Genomic DNA, 14,911 nt, shown 5'->3' on the forward strand with positions numbered 1-14,911 from the left:
CCCTCTTCAGCCACGAGCTCTTTCCATGAATAGGTCTTGAGAGTCACTTATAGGCCAGCATCATCACCTGCCACCATGCCTTTCCCATCTTCCTTTACCCTTTGCCCTCTAAATAAGGAAGCCAGCATGGTGGGGCAAGGACTGCTGCCCAATTTGGGTCCTGGGTGGCCTCTGCCTCCCTCTTCCCTGGGCCCCTAGCCAGCTCCACCCTCCCGCAGAGATGCTCCCTGCTAACTTCATTCCTGCCTCATAGTTGGAATGACAGTGGCTCTCAGAATCCCTGGGGAGTGGGGAGGGTGATGGGGGTCTGGGGAGGCAGCCAGGCCCAGGAGCAGGTTAATGTTACAGCCCTGGGTAAGTGAGCTGGGCTGGCTGACGTCAGGGTGGTGATGAAGGGGAGGGCCGGGTTACTGAACTATAATGATAGGTCAAATCAAATAGGATCACCTCGGGACGGAGCCCCGCAAGCTGGATAGAGAGCTTCCCCAAGCCATGGTCCCTACCAGCCGCAGCTCAGTCTGGGTCCCGTTGCTCTCAACCCAAGTGCCTGAAGCAGGCTTTGGTTTCATGTCAGCAGCCTTCATCTGCCTTCCAAAAATAAGCCCCTGCCGCCATGCCGAGGGGAGAAAAACAAGAAGGGCGGTATTTTTAGGGCCATTAATTCTGACCACGTGCCTGAGAGGCAAGGTGGATGGCCCTGGGACAGAGGCTGTTCATCACTATGTTCCGGGGAGTAGGACATGTTCAGGGCACGCTGCAGGCTCTCGTCTTCTTAGGCGTCCTAGTGGGCATGGTGGTGCCCTCACCTGCGGGCACCCGCGCCAACGGCACGCTGCTGGACTCCAGAGGCTGGGGCACCCTCTTGTCCAGGTCTCGAGCTGGGCTAGCTGGAGAGATTTCGGGTGCGAATTGGGAAAGTGGCTATTTGGTGGGCATCAAGCGGCAGCGGAGACTCTACTGCAACGTGGGCATTGGCTTCCACCTCCAGGTGCCCCCCGACGGCCGGATCAGTGGGACCCACGAGGAGAACCCCTACAGTGAGTGTCACTAGCAGACAGCTGCGGTCCTTGCTGGCTCAGGCACCAGCAGAATCAAAAGATGAAGGAGTCTTGCGCTGGTGGGTGGGGCTGCATTCTAAAGGGAGCATGCTGAACAGTGTTTAGATGGATTGATCCCACCCTGCCCTGCCCAGATAGGGGTGCAGGCCCAGTGGGCTCAGACCTATGCATCTCGGTGTTTTTAGCCATCATCTCAGATAACTGCATCCTGGTGTTAGTAATTGCTCCAGGATTAGTGGTTCATCTCTGGTCCTGGAGTCAGCCTGAAAAGCTATTAACTGCACTGGTAGAGGAGATAAGTTTTGATATTCCATCCTAGTTAGATCCATACATTTCTATCTTCCTTCTTTGAGAGGGCAAGTGGTCTGAAAAGTGCCACTCGGAGACACATCCTTCTCACTGGGGTTCCTGTAGAGTCAGGTGCCTGCATGGATAGTCTTCCAGCCAAGGCAATGTTCAGACGGTAGGGTCCCAGACAAGCCATCTAGCCCTTTGCAGCTGCTGTATTTGTGAACTAGTTGAAGCGTGTGGAGCAGACATTAAGTAGTGATAATCAAAACTGACTGTGTGTGTGTGTGTGTGTGTGTGTGTGTGTGTGTGTGTGTGTGTGTGCTACTAGAGACTGAACCAGGGGCCCAGCTATAACATGCAAGTACTGTACCACTGAGCTGTATCTCTACCTCTCCACCCCCCCATTCTTCTTCACCCAAGTCAATGACCTCAGTTGACAAATTCACTGAAATCCCAGATTCAAAACTAATCTTCAATAGATGTTTGAATGTTCCTTGTGATCCCCAATTGCAACGCAAAATTTTTCCATGCAGAACTTTGTATACTACAGGATGTGGCCGAACTTTATATGTTATAGGGTGTGACAGACTTTGTATACTATAATGTGACAGAACTTTGTATGCTATAGGGTATGACAGACTTTGTATACTATAGGATGTGACAGAACTTTGTATGCTATAGGGTATGACAGACTTTGTATGCTATAGGGTGTGACAGACTTTGTATGCTATAGGGTGTGACAGACTTTGTATACTATAGGGTGTGACAGACTTTATATACTACAGGATGTGACATAACTTTGTATGCTATAGGATGTGACAGACTTTGTGTGCTATAGGATGTGACAGACTTTGTATACTATAGGATGTGACAGACTTTTATACTATAGGGTGTGACAGACTTTGTGTGCTATAGGGTGTGACAGAACCGAGTGTGCTACAGGATGTGACAAGATGTGGCTAGTGTAGCAAAGGGATGTTATAAGGCTAGAGAGAACAAGGACAGAAGTGAGGGAGAGGCTGAGCTTTGGAAGAAGGGGACAACTGGATGCCCCTGAAGGGACTTGAGTCTCCTCTCTCAAGTTTACATGAACATTAGTGTGTATTCTGCCTTTCTTTGTCAGGCCTGCTGGAGATTTCCACGGTAGAGCGGGGTGTGGTGAGCCTCTTTGGTGTGAAAAGCACCCTGTTCATCGCCATGAACAGTAAAGGAAGACTGTACACAACGGTGAGTAACTCAGGTGAGGGGAAGCTCCAGGCTGCAGGAACCCTGAAGCTCATACCACTGAAACAGCACATGTACAACACTGAGAGCTGACTCTTTTTTTGAGAAGGAAGAAGGAAGGGCTGAAGAGGAGCCCTTGCTGACAAGGCACCTTGAAGCTCATGCTTCCTTTATTTCACAGAGAAGCATCTGCACAGGCCTGTGGTTCTCCCAACCCCACTTGCAGGACCTTTGCCCTTAAAGAAGCCACAGCTCAGAGAGCTCTTGGGTAGGGAAGAATGTGCATTCTGGCACAAAGCTGTCATCCGGCTCACAGTCAGGTCTGGGTGGCTGAACTGGAAAGGCCCAGAAAGGCAGGCCTATGGATCAGCCTGTGTGTGCTGCCCACATGACACGCCCCTCCAGGAGACACTTCACTGGAGTGCTGCAGAGGCTCTCTCTTGTCTTCATTAGTGTCTTGAGAGATAGATGTTAGGCTGAGTTTTATGTCCTCTGCTCTCTGATCCCATGGTCTATAGAAATATCCTCCTCTGTCATATCTTCCCAGCAGGCGCTGGACCCCACCCCTCCCTCTGCACTATAGATCACTGTGGAAGGGAAAAACGCTGAGGGAAAATTCTGGCCCTTTCGTTGTTTGCCAAAACCCCTACTTTCTCTGACCCACTCACTTCCAGGGCTCTCTGCCTGCGACTTGACCTATTCCAAAACATGAGTTAGAAAAATGCTCTATAAAGTTGATTTAAAAAACCAAGAGGTCCTTTGACAGAAATAAGGAAGTTGGGTCTAGCTAAGTAGCAGAGTGCTTACCTAGTACGTACTAGGCTCTGGGTTCAATCCAAAAATGAGGAAGAAGAGGAGAGGAGGGCAGGGGCTAAAGAGGAAGGATGCCTCAGATCCACTGGAAGAGTTCCTAGGGAGAGTGAAGGGCCTGTTCCTCCCATCTCTGGGGGGACAGAAGGCTTAGGAAGGGACCAGTGCTGGGTTCCTGGGGGAAATCTCCCAGCAAAGAAAGTCGAGAAAATACTCGAGGGAGCTGGTCAGAGCATCTCTGCTTCTGAACCTTTCGAGCAAGTGTCTCAAAGTTGGTTTATGGGGTGGGCTAGAGTCAGTGCCTGTCCAGCACAGTTCTGAAGCCACCCGTGTGCACTCATCCTGTTTCCAGAACCTGCTTCAGACACTCAACATCACTGGGATGGAGACTGTCAATCTGTCTGGCTCAGGGTTTAGGTTTTTGTTCTGTTGGTTTTCATTTTTTGTCTTGTTTTAGGTTATGAGGCATTTTTAGAGGTGCAGGTAGCTGTGGGTGCTGCCAGGCTCCATGGTACATGGCGGGTCTACCTAGTTTGAAGCCAGGCCCCAGGGCAGCAGGAGGGGAAGATGGGATCTAGATGGAATTTTCTAGATGGAATTCTCAGATGCCGATGTACCACTCTCTGGGAAAGTAGAAGCAGGAAGCAGCCTGTGACCACCCAAGGCTTTGGAAGAACAGGCACCCTTCTGTGGAGTGAGTCCTCCTAAATTCTCCTCACCAGCCACCAGAATCCCATCAGCTAGGATGGCTGGGTCTAGGACTCCACGTGTGCATTTTAGCAGGCGAATTACCAGAAGCCCAAATTATAGGAACATATCTGACACCATAGTTAACAGATTTTCCTCAGTTATAAAAGAATTCATTTATGGCAAAGGAGAGAGTTGCAATTTCCTGCTCGAAATTTCTGGTTAAGAAGAGCTGAGCACTGGGAACATACATTTTGGCTTAAAGAGAAAATGATCCCAAAGTGTAGACTCTCTCTCACGGCAGCAAATTTCCCTGATGTGTGAGACACCCAGACTCAGGTACTAAAGGTATTTAGAGTGCTCACTAAACAGAAGTTGCCAGAGAGAGTGGGGACCTCTCTGAAAGATGACCCTCCTGTTTCCATATCCAACAGTCCGGAAGCAAGAGGTCTTGGTGAGAGAGTCTCCCTTAGACCCCAGGGCTAGAGATCAGAGCTCATTGGACAGCAGTGCCCCAGCTAGGGCACCTGATGCTTTGTGTGTGGCTGGAGACCAGCCACTGTTCAACCCCCCTCCCCACCCCCCACCCCTCAGCAGCAGTTATCACAGTCTAAAAAAACAATTGCCAACTGATCCCAGGAGCCAGGAAGACTCCTGCTGGGTGGTGATTTCATTCACACTATTTCCCTTTAAACCCCTCTGAGCTGCCTCCTCCCTCGGTAGATCAGCTGCTGTAACCTCTAAATGGCATTTCTCATGGTGGGGGGAAGGGGACAGATGAGGAGGAAAAGGCAGCCACCGTGTGGTGGGTGAGCAAGGCCAAAGAAAAACTTCCTTGAAGCGGTCTTCTTTCTTTCAGATGAAGGGTAACGGAATCTAAGGTCCCCCTCTACAGATGACATAAGCAGCCCCTTGTACTGAGCACGTACCTGGGGTCCTGTAGGGTCCTGGAGAAGCATTCGGTCTTTAGCCTCTCTGTGCAGGTGGAGACTCGAGGTGTCCACAGTCTCTGGCTCTGTCCCTGCGTCCAGTTGCAACTGTGTGCAGAACCATCTCCAGACTCTGCAGATAACGCATAGACAGCTGGCAGGGGAAGCTCATTTGGCAGGGCAGATGGGAACTAGCCCTCCAATTGCTGCCCAGTCCTACTCTCTAGCTGCTGGACTTATTTCAGGCAAAGTCGCTGAGCTTCTCACAGCCTGGACTTTTGCCATCTTGAATATTGACTGGAGCAGAATATGAGTGAACCCCAATATTCTTACCCCCCTTAAGATCCAGGAAGTCATCATGTATCCTTCCTGAAGGTGTCCTGTGGCCATCCATTGAGAAAAATGCACATTGCACTTAGAAGAGGTTATACCAGTTCACATACTTCTAATCAGTAGGATCCCAATGACACGCAAACCTCCCCCTCCTCATGTGACCGGGTGTAATAGGGACACGTGTCCAGAGCACATATGGGATAAAGATCTTGAAAGACAGAGGTGACTGAGCTCTGTATAAACACAAGAGGATGGGTGTGGCAGCATCCCCGCTGTCCCACAACTTTTGGGACCATTTTTACCTGAGGTATTTCAGCCCAAACACCCAGGGATACCTTACTTTGCACAATGCTTTTGCATTGGGGGAGTTAAAGGCTATGTCTTTTAAAATGAATGGCTGTGCTTGGTCCTACATGGAATTCAAGACATTGTTACGCTGGTGCTTGAGAGCAGCAGGCCGGGGAAATGTGATCTGGTGGAATTGTTTTCATTTGTTCAAGTCATAATATGTGGTAGCTGCTTTTATTAACACGGTGTTTGCTTGGCTAAGGGCCTTTCTCACCAAGCCAAAGAACCAGTGCTCATGAGCTATAGGAACTCAAAGCTCAGAGGTATGATGGAGGCAACATGGAGGCTGGGCACAAAGTACCACCACGGTCCTGTGGAAAATGCCATCAGTAGGTTCCAGGAACTGTACATGGTGATGTCATGTCACAAACCCCCAAATCGCCTGAATGGCCTGAGGATGGGGGACTGACAGCATCAGGGGCAGGCAAGAGGCTCCTAAAGAACATGAGCTCTTTTTCCAATGTCAGGTTTGTAGAGAGTTCTGGGAAGACCAGAGATAGAAAATGGGTTAGAGAGAAAGGACAAAATGGGAACAAAAGCAATCAACTTTAAACAGCAAAACAAAAACCAACAGGGGGAATGGGACAGACTTGAATAATCAAATCTGATGAGCAAGTCTGGGATGAGCACAAGGCCTTTGGTTCCACTCCCAGCACTGCCCCTGTCAAAAAATGTCTGCTGAGCAGAAAGCAGGTAAAGTGTTGCCTCTCTTCAGATCCTCAGGAAGTTGGTTCCAGGAGCCCCATGGACCTCCAAATCTCTATGTGCTGAAGTGCCTCATAAAAATGCTGTGACATCTTCATATGACCTGTGTGCATCCTTTCAGACATTTTGACTCACCATTTGATTAACACTTAAATATCACACAAAGGCTACTTTAATAGATGTTGTACTGTTTTTTTAAGGAACAATTTATTAGGAAATAAAAATCTGTGCACATCCAATACAGATACAATCTTTTCCCAAATATTTTTTAGTCCGTGGTCAGCTGACTTTAGGGGTACAGAATCCACAGATACATATGGTCATCTGTATATGTACCCACAGTGACACAGATGTTTTCAAAAACGGTGGCTCTTAGCCGGACTCATTCTAGGAAATGGGATGTGGGTAATGCCCATAGTTTTCAACCCAATGGCGTAGTTCCTCTCCCTTCCTCTGCTCTGTTCTCCGCCCTAAGGTCCGATTTCCTCTCACCAGTTTGCAAACAACACACAAAAACCTCTCCCTTAACCACTATCCAGATCAGAAATAAATTCCCCTGGAAACTGGCTGGGTGAGTTCCTCTCTGGAGGCAAACAAAATTAGAACAGAGGGAAGGCAGGTGGGTGGAGGGGCTGCATCACCACGAGAGACCACTGCGTCTGATAGAAATGCCTCCCCTCACTTCCTGGCCCATCTTGTACCTTGAACTCCTTTGCCATTTTAAATAAATTACTTATGTGGGTAGATAGCACATGAAAATGGTTTAAGAAGGAAGGAAAAATACAAAATATTGTCACACAACTTAAATTTCACCCCTACCAATGCCTTGATGCCTATAAGTTCCTCCTGAGATTCAACCTGTGTGAACAGTTCCTTGTGGACCAATCCGTGAATAACCTGTTTGTGCATGAGTGTATGTGCTGGTGGCTTTTAAAAGTCACACTACAGAAGTTCAAGGATTTTAAAATTTTATGTGTATGAATGTTTTGCCTGCATACATGTCTGTACACTACCTGTGTGTCTGGTGCCCTCAGGGGCCAGAAGAGGGTGTTGAATCCCCTGGAACTGGAGTTATAGACAGTTGTGAGCTACCATGTGAATGCTGGGACTCGAACCCATATCCTCTGCAAGACATGGGTTCAAACTATGTATCTTCACTTGGTAATATGTTTTTGAGATAGTCCAGTGTAAATGTGCAAAAGGTTTTCTTTTCATGGCTTATAGAACCCCATAGTTTAATCGGTCATAGCTGAGTCAACTGTTCCCCCTTAGTAGAGACTGGCTGTTTGGGATTCTTGATATTAAAAACTGTTGTGCCAAGTTTTGTACACATGTAGGAATTGAATGCCATGATTTGTTCCTAGAAGAATTGCTGATCATCGATTATTCCAATTAAAAAAACAATTCTAGTAGATGCTGTGAATTGCCCTATATAGAAGGAATAACACTATACAAGGAAGAACACTGAGGATCCCTAGTCTTGGGACCTTAGCAGTTACAGTATCAAATGCCTTTCTCCCTGCAATCTGACCTTTGATCCCTGGGATCCGTGTCTGGGGTGGAGTGGAGTCTGCATGTCCATAGGGCTCAGGTGCTGTTCAAATGCTGTTAGAGGCTCTAGAGTACTGATGATAGTGCTCTCTATCACCCCATTATAGCAACATGAAGGGAGACCCATGTGTCTCCATTCCTGCTGAGGCTGGGTGCACAGACTTCTGAAGCACTTGTCTAATTATTCTTTTATCAGTAAATAATCAGGAGTCAGATATCGGGGTGAACTCCTGATTGATCAGAGAAGTGTCAGAGAAGTGATCAGTGACCTCTGTCTTTTTTCCTCAATCCAAAAGGGCTGAGAATCTTCCTAAGCCCCTCCCTACTCTTCCTGTGTCTCTCCCTCTCTCTATGTCCTGGGTCCTCCAAAACCTCTATGGCTAATTTTGGTCAGCTAGTAGCTAACACCGTCCTCTGATTCAAGGTAAATTTTATTGACAGTTTCGGGAGTGTCACAGGGAGATTAAAATGTCCCACAACAAATTTATTTCAGAAATCCAAGGACACCTTTGGCACCAGGGAGAAGTCATAGAGCCGTTGAACTGTGGTTGCTGGTACATGGGTATGCACATGTGCATATGCCTAGCCCACATGGTAGCCCATGGGCGGCACAGAGCAACTTCCTCTACAGCTCTCTGCCTGATTCCCTTGGGAACCAGGTTCTTTTCCTCTATAAAGATGGCTGTTATCTCAGACCCCAGAGAATGGTGCGGTCTATGAAGCTCCACTCACCTTATGGGCTCAAAGTCAAAACTGAAAATGAGCCTTTGGTCTTTAAGGGACTACAAACTTAGGACAGCAGCACTGTGGGTGGGAAGAGACAATCCTGGAAAGGACTCAAGAGCTCACTTGTTTCTCTTCTCCTCTACCCACTAACCCACCATCTCCCTGGCACCACATAGCTTTCATGAAAGAACCGAGACTCTGAGTGGAGGAGACTGTCCAGGCTCACACTATTGGGAAGTAGAAAAGTCATTGAGCAGTGGTCTGGGCCTCCATCCTGCTCTTCCAGACAACCTCTCATTATAGGTTTGGCACAACTCACTGTCACCCTCCATGACCCCTCCTTTGGATAGAACACATTCTCACCTGAGGACTTGGTAGAAAGTACCCCTGCCTAGAAGTCTGTAAGCCCTGCTCCGATCTCCCACAGGATATGATTGTCATACCTCTACGGTCCAAGCCTTGGCTTCCTTCTGGTGTAGGAGGGCAAGTGAGAGGAACTGTGAGGGCTCTGAGGTGCCTCCCATCCTAGCCTGTCATGTGTCTCCCTCCTCGCCGTGTACACGCTGTGGTTGTGTTTTTACCAAGGGAAGGGAGGGGCACAGAGGAAAGGTTGCCTGTGTGTAGCTCCGCTTGTGTTTGGGCATTTCTTAATTATCACTGGGTCTCTGCTGTCTGTTCATCTTCACAGCCCAGCTTCCAAGAGGAATGCAAGTTCAGAGAAACCCTCCTTCCAAATAATTACAACGCCTACGAGTCAGACCTGTACAGAGGGACCTACATCGCACTGAGCAAATATGGACGGGTAAAGCGGGGCAGCAAGGTGTCCCCAATCATGACTGTCACTCACTTCCTCCCCAGGATATAAGGACCCACGAGTGCAGGAAGGCTCACAAAATGACAGCTGCGTCTTTTCTGTTGGAATTTTCCACAAGAGAACAGTTCTGCTCTCTGCTCATATCCTGTGACTTCTGAGTCTGGCTTATCTTGTGCCTCAAGAGACCGGAGTTGGTTTCCTTGGCCACTGGACTGCATGGCATGTAACCCGCATGACTGAAGGGTTGCAGTTGACATCTCGGAATGGCAGTGGATCCTGTACTTTGACCTCACCTGAGGAGAGACAGTATATATGATACTTGTGACTTGTGGTCCCATGCATAAGAAAAGGCCAGGATGGGAGTGTACCTGTGGCCATGCATACCCACACATCTTCGTGTAGATTCTCAGAGCAAAGGCATTTCAAAAATTTTTTTCTTTCTCCTGACATTGTCACTGCAAGAATCTTCCTGTCGAAGCATCACTTGTCAAGTCAGCGGGATTGAGGTGTGCCTCATTATATCTTGTTCTTATCACCCATTCATCCACATCCATTCATCCAGAGGCATTAACTGCACCAGGTGTCTGAGTGACAGTGAGCGGCTGTCTTTTACATGTAGGGAGGAAGGGGGGGTTGAAAAAGTATTTGCAAACTAGAAAAAAATAACCTGGCACCCTGGACTCCATGCCCACTGGACTTCTGAGAACTCCACGATGCATTGTTAAGGAAGCTGGGGGACAAGGAGACCCCTCCTTGGAAGAAAGTGATAGAACAGTGTTTGTGGCCATTGGGGAGATCTGGGAAGGCAGAGGGACTGGATGTTCTGTAGAGAGCAGCACTGCCTGGAGGGCTTTAAGCTGTGTGTGACTCTAAGAACTGGCCAGCACCAGGCCGCCTGCCCATAACGTTTCCTCACTTTGAACCAGGTCTTATTTTAACCTCAGATGACAAGGATCCTAATAATGGCAACCTCCCTGGCAAAGAAGGGCAGTGTGCAAATTAGGGCATGAAGGAAGTCCAGAGGCTTTGGACTCACCACGGTGATCCCTCTCCAACTATGTCCAGGAAACGCGCCCAAGTTCTCACCAGATACCCTCACTTCCTCCTCACTGTCCCAATCGTACATACACAATGCCTCCTGGATGCCGTAGGATGGGCACTGAGACCTTTTGTGTGTGCCCCTCTTCCTCACTACAGTAGGAGAGGCGTGATAATCCCGGGATTCAGGCAGCCAAGCTGAAGTGGCTTCTTGCTCTACAATGCCTTCATGCCTCTTGTCCTTTGAGAGTATTTTAAACTGAGGTTCCCCGAGAGACTATAAATGTGGTCTGCCTCGAGCCTGCAGATTCCTGAACTCTTGGAATGTTCCTAAATCTGATACCAGTGAGAGCCATATCAGTGCACAAATATTTTCAGCATATGTTACAAAATGACCTGACACCCTCTGCTACTCTTGGGAGCCCTGACCTGCAAGGCAATCCCTCATCTGTTGCAAATGCCTCCCTCTCCAACATACCTCTCTATTCGTAGCTTCACCACTCTGTAGAAGCTCTGAGCTCAGGGACTCTGAGTGGAAGATGGAGGTTGGCAATACAAAAGAGAGACACCATTCTAGCTCCCTCCTTTGCCCTCAAGTGTCAGGGTGGACAAGCGATGGGTGAGGAGGAAGGGTAGGAGCTAGGTGAGACAAATTAACATGAACATCCCCAACTACAAGGAACCCAGTCTTGGCTCAGTGTAAGGGGAAGAGAAACTGGCCCATCTTAACTGCTAGGATGTTGGAGTGCAAGTCAGTTGGGAAGGAGAGAAAGACACCTTTCTTTAGGACATCTTCGCCAGTGCCATCAACCTCATCACAGGGTTTGTGAGAAATTGGTCACTTGGAATTTTGAGTGTGTTCATTCTTGATGGAACTATAAGGACAGGATGGCTGGGGCTGTGGTCTGAGATAGGGATAGGAAAAAATATTTTAAGCCTCGAGACAGTCAACCACCAGCCTCCTTGCCTCCCTTCCCTCCCTTCCTGTCTTTCTTTCTAGATCTTTAGACCTACATACCTCAAGCCACTGTACTCTAGAGAGGTTGCAAGCCACTGGGCTGCTGGATTTTCCCCCCTTTTTGCTGAGGCTCAGGAGGCTGCTCAAATCCTGACAAGAAGTTTCACCAATTGTCCACTTGCGCCTTTCGTGATCAGGGTATGAAAGAGAAGCTACAGAATCCCCGGATGGAGCAGGCCCAGTGTCCAGCTGATGGGAAGCAGTACTGGCACGAGGATTTCCTTTATGGTCCAATGCATGGCTGATAATTTCAACTTTTTCTCATGGAAAGAAATTCTCTTAAGAGGTTTCTCTTTGACCTCAAATGACTTGGGTGAAGCCCAATTCACAGGCAAATTAAGGGACAAGAGAAGAACACAGCCAGTGAGAGGTGTGGTAAATGCCTTCTCTCAGGCCACTGTGAACAGGGGTGGAGTGTTATTTCCTGGTCACCTGCTCTCCTCGAAGCTATTGTTTGTAACCCTCTCACTGATATGCAATATATAAATTCATGGGGGCAGACCTGGAGAGATGGCTCAGTGGTTAAGAGCACTTGATACTCTTTCAGAGAAACTAGGTTCAGTTTCTGGTACCCACAAGGTGGCTACAGCCATCTTTTACTCCCTAATGTCCAACACCCCATCCCTCCTGGCTCCAAGGGCACTGCACAGATGTGCAGACAAAACATCTCATCGTCCCACTGCCTTGTGACACCTCTTTGCTTCCTACTTCCAATACATATTTTTACCTTCCTTTGGAAGACAGTGGACAGTCTAATAATGAAACCCTGTCATTACCCTTCCCAGACTCCTGCTCTGTTGCATCCCACAGTTACCCCAACAGACAAAGTTATCCTCACACATTGCTCCAAGCCCTTGGTCACAACCATTCTATGGTTTAAGAACAGGTCTTTTTTTCTTGTTATCTGAATCAATACAACCTGTCTTCCTTTTAGACATATGTTTATCTCTAGATAAAACAGCCTAGGCCTGAAATCCGATCCTGTCCCCAGTCCTAGCCTGTGAGGTTTGACATTCTTCACATGTGGCCTCCAGCCCCTTTCACTGCCCCAAGACCACAGATGCTTCAGGTTCTGAAGAAGGAAGGACACTGAAGAGTCCATGACTCTCATTGCCTTTGTCACGAGTGCTGTGGTTGCTGGCCCTAAGTCTCCAGCATAATAACATCTCTGCTGAGATTCCTTTCCGGCCATTTTTTGTATGGAGCTAAGCTAGAAAGCATCAACTTTCTATCCTTATGTCTTCCCTTAAGTAAAACCCCAAGTCACTCGTCACAGAACAGGTGACACCCCCTCCTCACAGTGAGTTTCTCCTACCTTCCCTCTCCATGATGACCTAGCCATCCATGCCACTTCTTTGAAACAGCACCAAAGATAGAAATGTTGGAACAAGGCTGGAACCAACAGAAATACTCGAAGCTATGCTTACATCTGAGTGGATGGAGTCTCTTCATGGAGCAGGAGTAGAGTGGCTACCCCCAACCAGACCCTGACTCTAGGGCAGTGTGCAGATCGCCAACATGGAGCCATGTTTGTATACCTCATGAACTACCGAAACCCCAGCCTCAGACACGGTCCTCTTTGTCTTCACTGTTAAGGACCTCGGGCTGGGTCCTGGTGCAGACCTGTCCTCAAGCTTGAGGGCAGTGGGTAAGAAATCCAGAAGCTGTTCAGTCATGTGCTTGTGAAATGTGATGTTTCTATTTTTAATATGTATGTGCTATGCACAAACCATAACATGTTCCAGCAAGAAGTTAAAGGTCTTTTTATACATTTCTCTAAACTGTTTGACTCCACCCCTCCCATTAAAAGCGACAACAAATCTCTGGGTTGTAGTTGATTTTTGTCTCAATTGTCTACCCCTTATATGGGCACTAGGAAGCAGGGGTGGGTGGGTTGAACACAGGTTTCTGGTGCTGTGGATGATGAAGGCAGAAAGAACTTGTGGGGAGCCTATTGGCCCTATTACAAATGGGGCATCTGTCCAAGAAATGGAAAGGACATAACCTAATACAGAAGGAGGCTATATGCCCCTTCTTCTCTGCCTCCATCTAAGTTATAAGCATTTTTCTGCCTGGGAATCCATCCACTCATTTACCCACCTAGAACTAATTAATATGTATCTCATCCTCAGCTAAGCTAGGTTTGGAGGATACATGAGAAACATGGTAGACCTCACCCATTCTCTCACAGATGTACAGTCCAAAAGCTAATGTGGGGTCGAGAGATGGCTTAATACTTATGAAAACTTGCTGTTCTTCCAACAGATCTGGGTTCAGTTTCCAGGACCCACACCTCACAAATGTTTCTAACTGCAGTTTCAGGAAATCTAACGCCCTCTCCTGGCCCTGAGGGCTTTGCATGCACATGGTACATTGACATGCATGCAGGCAAAATGCCTAAACATATAAAACAAAATAAATACATCTTTAAGGAAAAAACCCTCACCTGGTGGGCTGAGGGAGGAGTTGGGGAGAAGAGATGGGGGAGAAACTGTGTTATCCTTCTCATCTCCAGCTTCTCCCATTCCCCGACCAAGTGATTTTTTTTAATATTGCAAAAAATAAAAATTTGGATGAGGACAAAATCCAACACCCAAGATCACATTACCTTGTAGATCCCCAAGCCCACTCCATAGACTCTGATGGGACACATGGAGGTCCAAGGGTCCATATTTATTTACTTACCTGACACTGAAAATTATTGCCTAGTAGGAGGAATGAACTGCAGGACATTTGCTCAAGGAGAGCCATTCTCTGTTATAAAGTCCTTTCATAGTATTAAGCAAAGATGATGAAGACCAAGGAATGTAAGCCCCTTCCCCTACGCATGCCCTTCCTGGGCCTCCCACGACAGTCCCCTTGCATGTTCTTGCTCCAGCCGTCACCTCTCCCTTGCTTCTTCTGTGCTCATCTCTTGGGGGAGAAGAATGCATGCTTCATTTGAGCAATGCTGGGTTCTGCACATATCTAAACACTCCTGGAAGAATGCCCTGGTACTTGGAATATTTCTACATTTATTCATGCAATTCATATTTCTAGCCTCCTGCTGTATTCCAGAAACCATGCTGTTCCCTTGGAATATCATTTGACAAATTCTGCATGGGCTTACCGACTCACAAGGAAGGCAGATGTGAAACAATTCCAACAAACAGTAATGAGGGTGTGGAAGAGAAAATTTTTGTGTCCTATGGAATTTAGAACAAGGCCTTGACCTCACACAAGTGGATAAGAGAAGCAATCCTGGAGAAAGATGAACTCTTGAGGGCGTTAGACTGAGGGAAGAGGAGCAGTTGGGGGTTGGAAGGCAGGACAGAGGGAGTGTTCTGGGGGAAGAATACAAGAGATGCTTGACGGTAGGGCTACTAGGAAAAAGGGAGAG

The 14,911-nt window shown here is 47.8% G+C and overlaps 1 protein-coding gene across 1 annotated transcript; it reads left to right on the forward strand.

Moving 5' to 3' along the window:
- The first annotated feature begins 691 nt into the window (after nucleotides 1-691).
- Nucleotides 692-13,352, forward strand: Fgf6 (fibroblast growth factor 6). Its single transcript, XM_005084069.3, has 3 exons — nucleotides 692-1,037; nucleotides 2,473-2,576; nucleotides 9,351-13,352. Exons 1-3 carry the CDS (start codon nucleotides 692-694, stop codon nucleotides 9,525-9,527), a joined length of 627 nt encoding a protein of 208 aa, XP_005084126.1. The 3' UTR covers nucleotides 9,528-13,352.
- The last annotated feature ends 1,559 nt before the right edge of the window (nucleotides 13,353-14,911 follow it).

This window comes from Mesocricetus auratus, unplaced genomic scaffold, assembly GCF_017639785.1.
Source record: "Mesocricetus auratus isolate SY011 unplaced genomic scaffold, BCM_Maur_2.0 Super-Scaffold_100676, whole genome shotgun sequence".
In the NCBI taxonomy this organism is placed as follows: domain Eukaryota; kingdom Metazoa; phylum Chordata; class Mammalia; order Rodentia; family Cricetidae; genus Mesocricetus; species Mesocricetus auratus.

Bases quoted from the DNA above. Each gene is read 5' to 3' on its own strand.
- Fgf6 (XM_005084069.3), top strand. From the start codon at position 692: ATGGCCCTGGGACAGAGGCTGTTCATCACTATGTTCCGGGGAGTAGGA. The intron at 1,038-2,472 runs GTGAGTGTCACT...TTTCTTTGTCAG, and splicing joins CCACGAGGAGAACCCCTACA to GCCTGCTGGAGATTTCCACG. The intron at 2,577-9,350 runs GTGAGTAACTCA...TCATCTTCACAG, and splicing joins AAGGAAGACTGTACACAACG to CCCAGCTTCCAAGAGGAATG.